At 53.4% G+C, this 13,585-nt stretch overlaps 1 protein-coding gene across 6 annotated transcripts in view; it reads left to right on the top strand.

Moving 5' to 3' along the window:
* Positions 1-13,585, top strand: part of LOC106603643 (rho GTPase-activating protein 32) — a 255,879-nt gene that overhangs the window by 158,170 nt on the left and 84,124 nt on the right. For all 6 annotated transcript variants that reach the window (XM_014197559.2, XM_014197558.2, XM_014197556.2 and 3 more), the window contains exons 4-5: positions 957-1,048; positions 1,489-1,573. In XM_014197559.2, the coding sequence (XP_014053034.2) occupies positions 957-1,048; positions 1,489-1,573 (177 nt within the window). The remainder of the gene's footprint in view (positions 1-956; positions 1,049-1,488; positions 1,574-13,585) is intronic.

Here is a 13,585-nt window from a genome sequence, read left to right as displayed (position 1 = left end):
GCGTGCGACAGAGCTGCAGGAGTTGTGACCCATTTTTGGTGGTTTTGTCATAGTTGTGTTTTGGGGGGCATATTTGGGAGGGAATACTGTCACCTCCAGGTAGGTGTTTGTGTGCAGTTCTGGCATTTAGGTCACAACAGACTAATACGTCCCTGGGCCAGGAAATGGTTGATCTCCCCCTCTAGGATGGAGAAGCTGTCATTGTTAAAGTGGGGGGATACAGGTAGCACACATGAGGACATTTTTCTCTGTTGAGATAATTTCCTTCTTAATTTCTAGACAGATTTAAAATGTTCCTTTTTTGACTAATTTAATAGTGAGTTAGGTCTCTTCCCTGTTTCACACCTGGTAGTTTGGTGGATGGGACTACCAGCTCTCTGTAACCTAGAGGGCAACCAGTGGTCTCCTCTATACCATGTTTCTTGTAGGATGACAATGTCTGTATTTCCAATTTCTTTTAAGTCTGGGTTCTTGCTCTTTAGGTCTCTCTCTCTCTGTTAGCTTGGTGTTTTTCTTTTCCCTTGTTGACTTTAGCCACACAGGATGACTTGCTGTAATGTTGTCAAGTGCGTTTTAACCTCACTCGGTCACAGATTAGACTCTGTCAGGGGTCAGACTTTACCATGTTGGGTCAAACGTAGCTAGAAGGGGCCTGGGGTGGTCTAGCCTTTGGTAGGTTTGAATCCAACCGACTGCCCTTCTAATACACTCTCCTAACTTTTCTTCCGCTCTTTCACTTTCTCTATCCAACTAACATGAAAAATACAAAAATATTAAGTAGCTACTTTGACAACAGTCACTACATCCTGGAATTGTTTCTTTGAACAATTTTGGTTTGGTTTGCACTGTCCCTAGGTTTCTCTCGCATGCAGGTAAACTCATCTGGAGTTGTTTGTCAGAGGTGAAGTCACAGGTCATGCATTGACGAGTGTGTCTGTTTCCTTTCCAACATGCAGGCGCGGAGTGCCGAGGTCCCCGAGCTGAGCGCCGAGCCCCTCTTGCGCTCCTGCAGCAGCACGGCCAGCATGAAGGTCAAGAATGTCAAGAAGTGAGTGGACCATCTGACCGAGTAGACTTACCCTGCCATGGGCCTTCTGATACCGCCTTAACTCCTCACATCTGCTACACATCTCTCTCTATTGATCATCCTTTTACTGTCCATTTTGCTGTCTCTTTCGGCTCCCACCCTGTTCTCTCTTGCAGCCTTTTTCTCTCTTCAGCTATCGCTCTACATCTCTTTCTGTCTCTACCTCACTCTTGTTATCTGTGCCCCTCACACATGTCCCTTTCTCAGTCTCTCTCTTCCGCTCTCCTTCAATTTTGCCCTTTCTACTGGATTGTATCTATTTTTGCCCTCTTTCTCCTCCCCTCTCTTGTACTATGTTTTCTTCTTCTCCACCCTCCCCCCTTCCTTTACGCTCTTCATTATCCATCAGACCCTTAGGCCTTAAGCCTTTATCCTAACCACAGTCTGTCTCTCTATTTCAGACTGTCCTTCACCAAAGGCCACTTCCCCATGCTGGCTGAGTGCGCCCACTTCCACTACGAGAACGTGGACTTTGGCACAATCCAGGTAATCAGACACTTAGCAGGGCACTGTGGTGCTGCTATGTTTTCCTAAAATGTTGGACCGTCTGGTGTGCTGTGGTGGTAGATAAGGTTTCTACCTTGGTTGTGATACACTATATTGCAATGAAAACTGTGGTGTTGTTTCGAGTGTGTATAGCCCAGTCTTAGTCTTTGCTGATGACACAGTTCATGAAGACAGTGGTCATTTGACTCCACCTCTTTGTTTAATGTGGTGTATGCTAGAAGTCGACCGATTACGATTTTTCAACACCAAGACCGATTTATTGGAGGACCAAAAAAAGCATATACCGATTAATCGGACGATTTTTATATATACCGTAATTTCCGGACTATAAGCCGCAACTTTTTTCCCACTCTTTGAACCTCGCGGCTTAAACAATGACGCGGCTAATATATGGATTCTTCCCACTTTCAAAAAAAATTTCTACAAAAAAACACATTCTGTGACGTGCTCAGTTTTTTGCCGGCATGAAGCTTTCTAGGGACCAATGAAATTGCCGAACGGGTTAAGGTCAAACAACTTTTTTGTTTACTGTTTAGATTAAATCGAGCACTCTCAAACTTCCCATCATTCTGATTACGGTAGTCATTTTGTCACCCTCATCATGGCAAAGACACGGAGAAATGCATATGATGCAGCTTTCAAGTTGAAGGCGATTGATCTGGCTGTTGGAAAAGGAAATAGAGCTGCTGCACGGGAGCTTGGTCTTAATGAGTCGATGATAAGACGTTGGAAACAGCAGCGTAAGGAATTGACTCAATGCAAAAAGACAACTAAAGCTTACTGCTAATTTTTTATTTTTTGTTACAAGCCGTGTTTCGTTAAAGCCTATTTATTTTTGTTACAAGCCATGTTTCGTTAAAGCCAATTTATTTTTTTACAAGCCGTGTTTCGTTAAAGCCTGTGTAAAGTTAATTTGTTTCAATGTACCGGTAGGCACCTGCGGCTTATAGACATGTGCGGCTTATTTATGTTAAAACATTTTTTTGAATTAAATTCAGTGGGTGCGGCTTATATTCAGGTGCGCTCAATAGTCCGGAAATTACGGTATATATTATAATATATATTTGTAATAATGACAATTACAAAAACACTGAATGAACCCTTTTATTTTAACTTAATATAATACAGAAATAAAATCTATTTAGTCTCAAATAAATAATGATACATGCTCAATTTGTTGTAAATAATGCAAAAACACTGTTGGAGACGAAAGTAAAAGTGCAATATGTGCCATGTAAAAAAGCTAACATTTAAGTTCCTTGCTCAGAACATATGAAAGCTGGTGGTTCAATATTCCCAGTTTCGAAGTTTTAGGTTGTAGTTATTATATGAATTATGTCGCGTCAACTATTACTCTCTATACCATTTGTATTTCATATACCTTTGACTATTGGATGTTCTAATAGGCACTTTAGTATTGCCAGCCTAATCTCAAGAGTTGATAGGCTTGAAGTCATAAACAGCGCTGTGCTTCAAGCATTGCTAAGAGCTGATGGCAAACGCAGTAAAGTTTGAATGAATGCTTACGAGCCTGCTGCTGCCTACCACCGCTCAGTCAGACTGCTCTATCAAATATCAAATCATAGACTTAATTATAATATAATAAACATATCATTTCAAAAACAAAACGTTTATTCTTTCAGTGAAATACAGAACCGTTCCGTATTTTATCTAACGGGTGGCATCCCTAAGTCTAAATATTGCTGTTACATTGCACAACCTTCAATGTTATGTCATAATTATGTAAAATTTGTTTCAACGAGCCAGTCGGCCCAAACTGTTGCATATACCCTGACTCTGCCTGCAATGAACGCAAGAGAAGTGACACAATTTCCCTAGTTAATATTGCCTGCTAACATGAATTTCTTTTAACTAAATATGCAGGTTTAAAAAAATATACTTCTGTGTATTGATTTTAAGAAAGACATTGATGTTTATGGTTAGGTACATGCGTGCAACGATTGTGCTTTTGTTAAATCATCACCCGTTTGGCGAAGTAGGCTGTGATTTGATGATAATTTAACAGGCACCGCATTGATTATTTGCAACGCAGGACAAGCTAGATAAACTAGTAATATCATCAACCATGTGTAGTTAACTAGTGATTATGTGAAGATTGATTGTTTTTTATAAGATAAGTTTAAATGCTAGCTAGCAACTTACCTTGGCTCCTTGCTGCACTCGCGTAACAGGTGGTCAGCCTGCCAAGCATTGCATTCCTCGTGGAATGCAATGTAATCGGCCATAATCGGGGTCCAAAAATGCCGATTACCGGCTGTTATGAAAACTTGAAATCGGCCCTAATTAATCGGTCGACCTTTAGTGTATGCTGGTGGAATAGGCTATATGTGGTGAGGATGCTATTATTATTATTAGGCTATTCATGGTGGTTGTGGATTTTGCTGTAGCTCGATTTTGTTTTGGAATTCCACATTTTAAAATTTTGCCAGTGGTGTTACGTGGTTTTGATTTGCATATGCTCATAAGTATAACATTGTTGACAATACTGTAAGAATGGTAGGAGAGCACTTGCTGTGTTGCTGTATTGAGCATGTGTGTGTTTGTTCAGAATCTTGCTGGCCACTGTAGCAGAAGAGGCCTCTTCTTTGGCTCCAGTGGAAATGGAGGGAATCGTTAGTGTAATTAACATCTCACCAATGAGCAGCTCCAACTCTACACACTGAAGCTCCAGCTGTTGTTGCCTCCCCCCCTCCCCCCCCCCCCCCTCCCCTCCTCAGCATGACATCACCAGGAAGCCCTGCCTGCCATGACTCCTACACTGGCTTAGTCTCTCCTTGTCTACTATCTAATTGACTCCTCTCCCCTTGTCTCCTCTCTTTCAACTGTTTGGGGTGAGTTTGTCCCCAAAATATCATCTTCAGCATTAAGGTCGTTCTTCCATTGCCTACCAATGGATGTAAGATTATCTTAGTTCTAAAGATTTTTGTTTTTTTGGGAAACTCACGACACCCCTGATGTGAAAGACCTGGACAGGTGGAAGCAAATTTCCTGCAAATTCCCCCAGTGCAGACGAAAAGCTATGTTGTCTCCTCTTGTCAACACAGCTAGACCCTGTGTTAATAGTTGGCAAGTTAGCCTGTTTTTTTCAGGTGGGCTTTACTAAGCATTTCTCCTTAGAAAATCTGATATTGGTTTCTGTTGACTCTATGCAAAGATATTCAGCATCCATTCTAAACTGAGAATAGGAGGGAAGCAACATGAGCAGCGAGTAATACAAATCTTCTAACCTAATCCAATGCCTTTATATCAAAATGTTTGTCGCAAATTAAACACCAAATCTGCATGGTTAGCATGAGAGGTATTTCCACCAGTCACGTCTGCACTATTACCCAATGTATATTACATCATAAATCCGCTATACATAATGCCTAATTCCCACCTCTGCTGACTCCTACCTCTATTGAGTGCATCTCCATATGGTGAAAGGAGAGGTGTATTATCTGAGCCTGGCTCAATGGCTCCCTCCCAGTGCAGGCGGAGGCGAAACACACACAGAAGGTGCTGCAATACCACCGGGGAGCCCAGAGCTCCACTGTTGTGGTGGTGCTAGCTCGATAATGGAACACACACACTAAAATCACGATACACACACACACAAACAGATCATGATTCACTCACACACACACAGGAATCACGATGCATACACACACAGACACAGACGGATAATGATACACAGACAGATCTGCAAGCACTGGAAGAGGACAAGAACCATCTGAATCCTGTTAGTGTCTCAGAAGTAGCTTGGTTACTTATCCCCTCTGATTGGCATGTGATGATGAATGTTGATGTAGTTCTTCTCCACGTCCGGTAGAGGTCAGCATTGTCTCACTTGTTAGCACATGAGAGATACTCCAGGAAAATACATTGTGGTGGGCAGAATCCTTCATTGACTCTCCACTCTCCCTCTCTACCAGGAGCTCCACCAACCAGCACAATCTCAGTGGTAATACAAAAATAATTTGCATCATTCAAAATCAACATTGGATAAAGAACAAGCTTTCCACACTGACTTCTGTCCAAACAAATCCTGTAAATTCTATGATTCGCTTTTGTCATTCTCAGATGGCATGTATCACTGTTTTCAATCAATAAATCAAACAAATGTATTTATAAGCCCTTCTACATCAGCAGATGTCAAAGTGCTTTTACAGGAACCCAGCCAAAACTCCCTAGAAAGGCAGGGACTTAGGAAGAAACCTAGCTCTGAGGGGTGGCCAGTCCTCTTCTGGCAGTGCCAGGTGGAGATTGAGTACATGGCCATTAAGGCCAGATCGTTCTTGAAGATGTTTAAACATTCATAGATAACCAGCAGAGAGGTAGGTAGAGAGAGAGGTAGGTAGAGAGAGAGGTAGGTAGAGAGAGAGGTAGGTAGAGAGAGAGGTAGGTAGAGAGAGAGGTAGGTAGAGAGAGAGAGGTAGGGAGAGAGAGAGGTAGGGTAGAGAGAGAGAGGTAGGTAGAGAGAGAGAGAGAGAGGTAGGTAGAGAGAGAGAGAGAGAGGTAGGTAGAGAGAGAGAGAGGTAGGTAGAGAGAGAGAGAGAGAGGTAGGTAGAGAGAGAGAGAGAGGTAGGTAGAGAGAGAGAGAGGTAGGTAGAGAGAGAGAGGTAGGTAGAGAGAGAGAGAGAGGTAGAGAGAGAGAGAGAGGTAGGTAGAGAGAGAGAGAGAGGTAGGTAGAGAGAGAGAGAGGTAGGTAGAGAGAGAGAGAGAGAGGTAGGTAGAGAGAGAGGAGAGGGTAGGTAGAGAGAGAGGTAGGTAGAGAGAGAGAGGTAGAGAGAGAGAGAGAGGTAGGTAGAGAGAGAGAGAGAGGTAGGTAGAGAGAGAGAGAGAGAGGAGGTAGGAGAGAGAGAGAGGTAGGTAGAGAGAGAGCGAGAGAGGTAGGTGAGAGAGAGAGCGAGAGAGGTGGTAGAGAGAGAGGTAGGTAGAGAGAGAGAGGTAGGGTAGAGAGAGAGAGAGAGGTAGGTAGAGAGAGAGAGAGAGGTAGGTGAGAGAGAGAGAGAGGTAGGTAGAGAGAGAGAGAGAGGTAGGTAGAGAGAGAGAGAGAGGTAGGTAGAGAGAGAGAGAGAGGTAGGTAGAGAGAGAGAGAGGTAGGTAGAGAGAGAGAGAGGTAGGTAGAGAGAGAGGGGTAGGTAGAGAGAGAGAGAGAGAGGTAGGTAGAGAGAGAGAGAGGTAGGTAGAGAGAGAGAGAGAGGTAGGTAGAGAGAGAGAGAGAGGTGGGTAGAGAGAGAGAGAGAGGTAGGTAGAGAGAGAGAGGTAGGTAGAGAGAGAGAGGTAGGTAGAGAGAGAGAGGTAGGTAGGTAGGTAGAGAGAGAGAGAGAGGTAGGTAGAGAGAGAGAGAGAGGTGGTAGAGAGAGAGAGAGAGAGGTAGGTAGAGAGAGAGAGAGAGGTAGGTAGAGAGAGAGAGAGGGTAGGTAGAGAGAGAGAGAGAGAGAGAGAGGTAGAGGAGAGAGAGAGAGAGAGGTAGGTAGAGAGAGAGAGAGAGAGAGAGGTAGGTAGAGAGAGAGAGAGAGAGAGAGAGGTAGGTAGAGAGAGAGAGAGAGAGAGGTAGGTAGAGAGAGAGAGAGAGGTAGGTAGAGAGAGAGAGGGGGAGAGGTAGGTAGAGAGAGAGAGGGGGAGAGGTCGAGCGCGAGAGAGAGAGGGGGAGAGGTCGACGCGAGGGAGAGAGGGGGGAGAGGTCGAGCGCGAGGGAGAGAGGGGGGGAGAGGTCGAGCGAGGGAGAGAGGGGGGGAGAGGTCGGGAGAGGTCGAGCGAGGGAGAGAGAGAGGTCGAGCGAGGGAGAGAGAGAGAGGTCGAGAGAGGGAGAGGGGGAGAGGTCGAGCGAGAGAGAGGGAGAGGGGAGAGGTCGAGCGCGAGAGAGAGAGGGGGAGAGGTCGAGCGCGAGAGAGAGAGGGGGGGAGAGGTCGAGAGAGAGAGAGGTAGGTAGAGAGAGAGAGAGGTAGGTAGAGAGAGAGAGGTAGGTAGAGAGAGAGAGAGGTAGGTAGAGAGAGAGAGAGGTAGGTAGAGAGAGAGAGAGAGAGGTAGGTAGAGAGAGAGAGAGAGGTAGGTAGAGAGAGAGGTAGGTAGAGAGAGAGGTAGGTAGAGAGAGAGGTAGGTAGGTAGAGAGAGAGAGGTAGAGAGAGAGAGGTCGAGAGAGAGAGGGGGAGAGAGGGGGAGAGGTCGAGCGAGAGAGAGGGGGGGAGAGGTCGAGCGGGCGAGAGAGGGGGGAGAGGTCGAGCGAGAGAGGGGGAGAGGTCGAGCGAGAGGGAGGGGGGAGAGGTCGAGCGCGAGAGGGAGAGGGAGAGGTCGAGCGCGAGAGGGGAGAGGTCGAGCGCGAGAGAGGGAGAGAGAGCGAGCGAGAGAGAGGGGGAGAGGTCGAGCGAGAGAGAGGGGGGAGAGGTCGAGGAGAGAGAGAGGGGGGAGAGGTCGAGCGCGAGAGAGGGGGGGAGAGGTCGACGCGCGAGAGAGGGGGGGAGAGGTCGAGCGCGAGAGAGAGGGGGGAGAGGTCGAGCGAGAGAGGGGGGGAGAGGTCGAGCGCGAGAGGGAGGGGAGAGGTCGAGCGAGAGGGAGGGGGGAGAGGTCGAGCGCGAGAGGAGGGGGGAGAGGTCGAGCGAGAGAGGGGAGAGGTCGAGCGCGAGAGGGAGAGAGGTCGAGCGAGAGAGGGAGAGAGGTCGAGCGAGAGAGGGAGAGAGGTCGAGCGCGAGAGAGGTCGAGCGCGAGAGAGGTCGACGCGAGAGAGAGGTCGAGCGAGAGAGGGAGAGAGGTCGAGCGAGAGAGGGAGAGAGAGGTCGAGCGCGAGAGAGGAGAGGTCGAGGGAGAGAGAGGTCGAGCGCGAGAGAGGGAGAGAGAGGTCGAGAGAGGGGGAGAGGTCGAGAGAGGGGGAGAGGTCGAGCGCGAGAGAGAGAGGGGGAGAGGTCGAGCGCGAGAGAGAGAGGGGGAGAGGTCGAGCGCGAGAGAGAGAGGGGGAGAGGTCGAGCGCGAGAGAGAGAGGGGGAGAGAGAGAGAGAGAGAGAGAGGTCGAGCGAGAGAGAGAGAGGGGTCGAGAGAGAGAGAGAGGGAGGTCGAGGGAGAGAGAGAGAGAGAGAGAGGTCGAGCGCGAGAGAGAGAGGGGGTCGAGAGAGAGAGAGAGGGAGGTCGAGCGCGAGAGAGAGAGAGAGAGGTCGAGCGCGAGAGAGAGAGAGAGAGAGAGGTCGAGCGCGGAGAGAGGTCGAGCGCGAGAGAGGTCGAGCGCGAGAGAGGTCGAGCGCGAGAGAGGTCGAGCGCGAGAGAGGTCGAGCGCGAGAGAGGTCGAGCGCGAGAGAGAGAGGTCGAGCGCGAGAGAGAGAGCGCGAGAGAGAGAGCGCGAGAGAGAGAGAGAGGTCGAGCGAGAGAGAGAGAGAGAGGTCGAGCGCGAGAGAGAGAGAGGTCGAGCGCGAGAGAGAGGTCGAGCGCGAGAGAGAGAGAGAGAGGTCGAGCGCGAGAGAGAGAGAGAGAGGTCGAGCGAGAGAGAGAGAGAGGTCGAGCGCGAGAGAGAGAGAGAGCACGCGAGAGAGAGAGAGAGAGAGAGAGAGGTCGAGCGCGAGAGAGAGGTCGAGCGCGAGAGAGAGGTCGAGCGCGAGAGAGAGAGAGTCGAGCGAGAGAGAGAGAGAGGTCGAGCGAGAGAGAGAGAGAGGTCGAGCGAGAGAGAGAGAGGTCGAGCGAGAGAGAGAGAGAGGTCGAGCGGAGAGAGAGAGAGTCGAGCGAGAGAGAGAGAGAGAGTCGAGCGAGAGAGAGAGAGAGAGGTCGAGCGAGAGAGAGAGGTCGAGCGAGAGAGAGAGAGAGGTCGAGCGAGAGAGAGAGAGGTCGAGCGAGAGAGAGAGAGGTCGAGAGAGAGAGAGGTCGAGCGCGAGAGAGAGAGAGAGGTCGAGCGCGAGAGGAGGGAGAGAGGGGTCGAGCGCGAGAGAGGGAGAGAGGGGTCGAGCGCGAGAGAGGGAGAGAGGGGAGGTCGAGCGAGAGAGGGAGAGAGAGGGTCGAGCGAGAGAGGGAGAGAGAGGGGTCGAGCGCGAGAGAGGGAGAGAGAGGTCGAGCGCGAGAGAGGGAGAGGTCGAGCGGAGAGAGGGGAGAGAGAGGTCGAGCGAGAGAGGGAGAGAGAGGTCGAGCGCGAGAGAGGGAGAGAGAGGTCGAGCGAGAGAGGGGGAGAGGTCGAGCGCGAGAGGGGAGAGGTCGAGCGAGAGGGGGAGAGGTCGAGCGCGAGAGAGGGAGAGAGAGGTCGAGCGCGAGAGAGGGAGAGAGAGAGGTCGAGCCAGGAGAGAGGGGAGAGAGAGGTCGAGAGGGAGAGAGAGGTCGAGCGAGAGAGGGAGAGAGAGGTCGAGCGCGAGAGAGGAGAGAGAGAGGTCGAGCGCGAGAGACGGAGAGAGAGAGGTCGAGCGCGAGAGACGGAGAGAGAGAGGTCGAGCGCGAGAGAGAGAGAGAGAGGTCGAGCGCGAGAGAGGGAGAGAGAGGTCGAGCGCGAGAGAGGGAGAGAGAGGTCGAGCGCGAGAGAGGGAGAGAGAGGTCGAGCGCGAGAGAGAGAGGTCGAGCGAGAGAGAGAGGTCGAGGGCGAGAGAGAGGTCGAGGGCGAGAGAGGTCGGGCGAGAGAGAGGTCGAGCGCAGAGAGAGAGAGAGAGAGGTCGAGCGCTAGAAGAGAGAGAGAGGTCGAGCGAGAGAGAGAGAGAGAGGTCGAGCGCGAGAGAGGGAGAGAGAGGTCGAGCGCGGAGAGAGGTCGAGCGCGAGAGAGAGAGAGAGAGAGAGAGGTCGAGCGCGAGAGAGAGAGAGGTCGAGCGCGAGAGAGGGAGAGAGGTCGAGCGCGAGAGAGAGAGAGAGAGGTCGAGCGCGAGAGAGAGGGGGAGAGGTCGAGCGCAGAGAGAGGGGGGGAGAGGCTCGAGGCCAGAGAGAGGGGAGAGGTCGAGCGCAGAGAGAGAGGGGAGAGGTCGAGCGCGAGAGAGAGAGGGGGAGGTCGAGCGAGAGAGGGGGAGAGGTCGAGCGCGAGGGAGAGGTCGAGCGCGAGGGAGAGGTCGAGCGCGAGGAGAGGTCGAGCGAGGAGAGGAGGGGGAGGGTCGAGCGAGGAGAGGCGAGGGGGAGGTCGAGCGCGAGAGAGCGAGGGGGGAGGTCGAGGAGGAGAGAGCGAGGGAGGAGGTCGAGCGCGAGGGAGAGGTCGAGCGCAGAGAAGGAGAGAGGTCGAGCGCGAGAAGGGAGAGGTCGAGCGAGAGGGGGAGAGAGGTCAGCGAGAGAGGGGAGAGGTCGAGCGAGAGGGGAGAGGTCGAGCGCGAGAGGGGGAGAGGTCGAGCGAGAGGGGGAGGCGCGAGAGAGGGAGAGAGAGGTCGAGCGCGAGAGGTCGAGCGCGAGAGGGGGAGAGGTCGAGCGCGAGAGGGGGAGAGGTCGAGCGCGAGAGGGGGAGAGGTCGAGCGAGAGGGGAGAGAGGTCGAGCGAGAGGGGGAGAGGTCGAGGCGAGAGGAGAGGTCGAGCGCGAGAGAGGGGAGAGGTCGAGCGCGAGAGGGAGAGAGAGTCGAGCGAGAGGGGAGAGGTCGAGCGCGAGAGGAGAGGTCGAGCGAGAGGGGAGAGGTCGAGCGCGAGAGGGAGGGGTCGAGCGCGAGAGGGAGAGGTCGAGCGCGAGAGAGGGAGGTCGAGCGCGAGAGAGAGAGGGGGTCGAGCGAGAGAGAGGGGGTCGAGCGAGAGAGAGGGGTCGAGCGCGAGAGAGGGGGGTCGAGAGAGAGAGAGGGGTCGAGCGAGAGAGAGAGGGGGTCGAAGCGAGAGAGAGAGGGGGTCGAGCGCGAGAGAGAGAGGGGGGTCAAACGCGAGAGAGAGAGAGAGGGTCGAGCGAGAGAGGGAGAGAGAGGTCGAGCGAGAGAGGGAGAGAGAGGTCGAGCGAGAGAGGGAGAGAGAGAGGTCGAGCGAGAGAGGGAGAGAGAGAGGTCGAGCGAGAGGAGGGGTCGAGCGCGAGAGGAAAGAGAGAGGTCGAGCGCGAGAGGGAGGGGTCGAGCGCGAGAGGGAGAGGTCGAGCGCGAGAGAGGGAGGTCGAGCGAGAGAGGAGAGGTCGAGCGCGAGAGAGAGAGGTCGAGCGCGAGAGAGAGGGGTCGAGCGAGAGAGAGGGGTCGAGCGCGAGAGAGAGGGGTCGAGCGAGAGAGAGAGAGGGGTCGAGCGAGAGAGAGGGGGGGTCGAGCGAGAGAGAGAGGAGGTCACGAGAGAGAGAGAGGGGTGAAACGCGAGAGAGAGAGAGGGGGGTCGAAACGCGAGAGAGAGAGAGGAGGGTCGAGCGAGAGAGGGAGAGAGAGGGTCGAGCGAGAGAGAGAGAGAGAGGTCGAGCGAGAGAGGGAGAGAGAGAGGTCGAGCGCGAGAGAGGGAGAGAGAGAGGTCGAGCGCGAGAGAGGGAGAGAGAGAGGTCGAGGCGAGAGAGGGAGAGAGAGAGGTCGAGCGGAGAGAGAGAGAGAGGTCGAAGCGAGAGAGAGAGAGAGAGGTGCGCGAGAGAGGGAAAGAGAGGTCGAGCGAGAGAGAGAGAGAGAGAGGTCGAGCCGCGAGAGAGGGAGAGAGAGGTCGAGCGAGAGAGGAGAGAGAGGTCAGCGAGAGAGGAGAGAGAGGTCGAAGGAGAGAGGGAGAGAGAGGGCGAGAGAGAGAGAGGTCGAGCGCGAGAGAGGAGAGAGAGGTCGAGCGCGAGAGAGAGAGAGAGAGGCGAGGAGAGAGAGAGAGAGAGGTCGAAGAGAGAGAGAGAGGTCGAGCGCGAGAGAGAGAGAGAGAGAGGTCGAGCGAGAGAGAGGAGAGGTCGAGCGCGAGAGAGAGAGAAGGTCGAGCGAGAGAGAGAGGTCGAGCGCAGAGAGGGGGGAGAGAGAGAGGCCGAGGAGAGAGAGAGAGAGAGAGAGAGAGGTCGAGCGCGAGAGAGAGAGAGAGGTCGAGCGCGAGAGAGAGAGGGAGAGCACGCGAGAGAGAGAAGAGAGAGTCGAGCACGAGAGGTAGCGAGAGAGAGAGAGAGAGAGAGGTCGAGCGAAGAGAGAGGTCGAGCGCGAGAGAGGGGGAGAGAGAGGTCGAGCGCGAGAGGGGAGAGAGAGGTCGAGCGCGAGAGAGGAGAGAGAGGGCGAGAGAGGGAGAGAGGTCGAGGGAGAAGAGAGGGGGAGAGGTCGACGAGAGAGGGAGAGAGAGGTCGAGCGAGAGAGGGAGAGAGAGAGGTCGAGCGAGAGAGGGAGAGAGAGGTCGAGAGAGGGAGAGAGAGGTCGAGCGCGAGAGAGGCGAGAGAGGTCGAGCGCGAGAGAGGGAGAGAGAGGTCGAGCGCGAGAGAGGGAGAGAGAGGTCGAGCGCGAGAGACGGAGAGAGAGGTCGAGCGAGAGAGAGAGAGAGAGGTCGAGCGAGAGACGGAGAGAGAGGTGAGGAGAGAGAGAGAGAGAGGTAGAGAAGAGGAGAGAGTCGAGGAGAGAGGGAGAGAGGTAGGGAGAGAGGAGAGAGAGAGGTCGAGGAGAGAGGGAGAGAGAGGAGGAGAGAGGGAGAGAGAGGAGGGAGAGAAGAAAACGAGAGAAGAGGGCGAGAGAGGAGAGAGGTCGAGAGCGAGAGAGGTCGAGCGAGAGAGAGAGAGAGAGAGGTCGAGCGCGAGAGAGAGAGAGAGAGTGAGGAGAGAGAGAGAGAGAGGCGAGCGAGAGAGGGGGAGAGGTGAGGGAGAAGAGGGGGGAGAGGCGAGGAGAGAGAGGGGGGAGAGGTGAGCGCGAGAGAGAGAGGGGGAGAGGCGAGCGCGAGAGAGAGAGGGGGGGAGAGGTCGAGCGAGAGAGAGAGGGGGAGAGGTCGAGCGGAGAGAGAGAGGGGGAGAGGTCGAGCGAGAGAGAGAGGGGGGAGAGGCCGAGCGAGAGAGAGAGAGGGGAGGTCGAGCGCGAGGGAGAGGTCGAGGAGAGGGGGGAGGTCGAGGTCCGAGGGGGAGGCCGAGACGAGGAGAGGGAGCGCGAGGAGAGCGCGGGGGAGGGCGAGCGAGAGAGAGAGGGGTCGAGCCGAAAAGAGGGGGAGAGGTCGAGCGCGAGAGAGAGGGGGGAG

The sequence above is a fragment of the Salmo salar genome, chromosome ssa04, assembly GCF_905237065.1.
Source record: "Salmo salar chromosome ssa04, Ssal_v3.1, whole genome shotgun sequence".
In the NCBI taxonomy this organism is placed as follows: domain Eukaryota; kingdom Metazoa; phylum Chordata; class Actinopteri; order Salmoniformes; family Salmonidae; genus Salmo; species Salmo salar.
The sequence above is the reverse complement of the archived record's forward strand: the minus strand, read 5'-3'. Positions and strand labels throughout refer to the sequence as shown.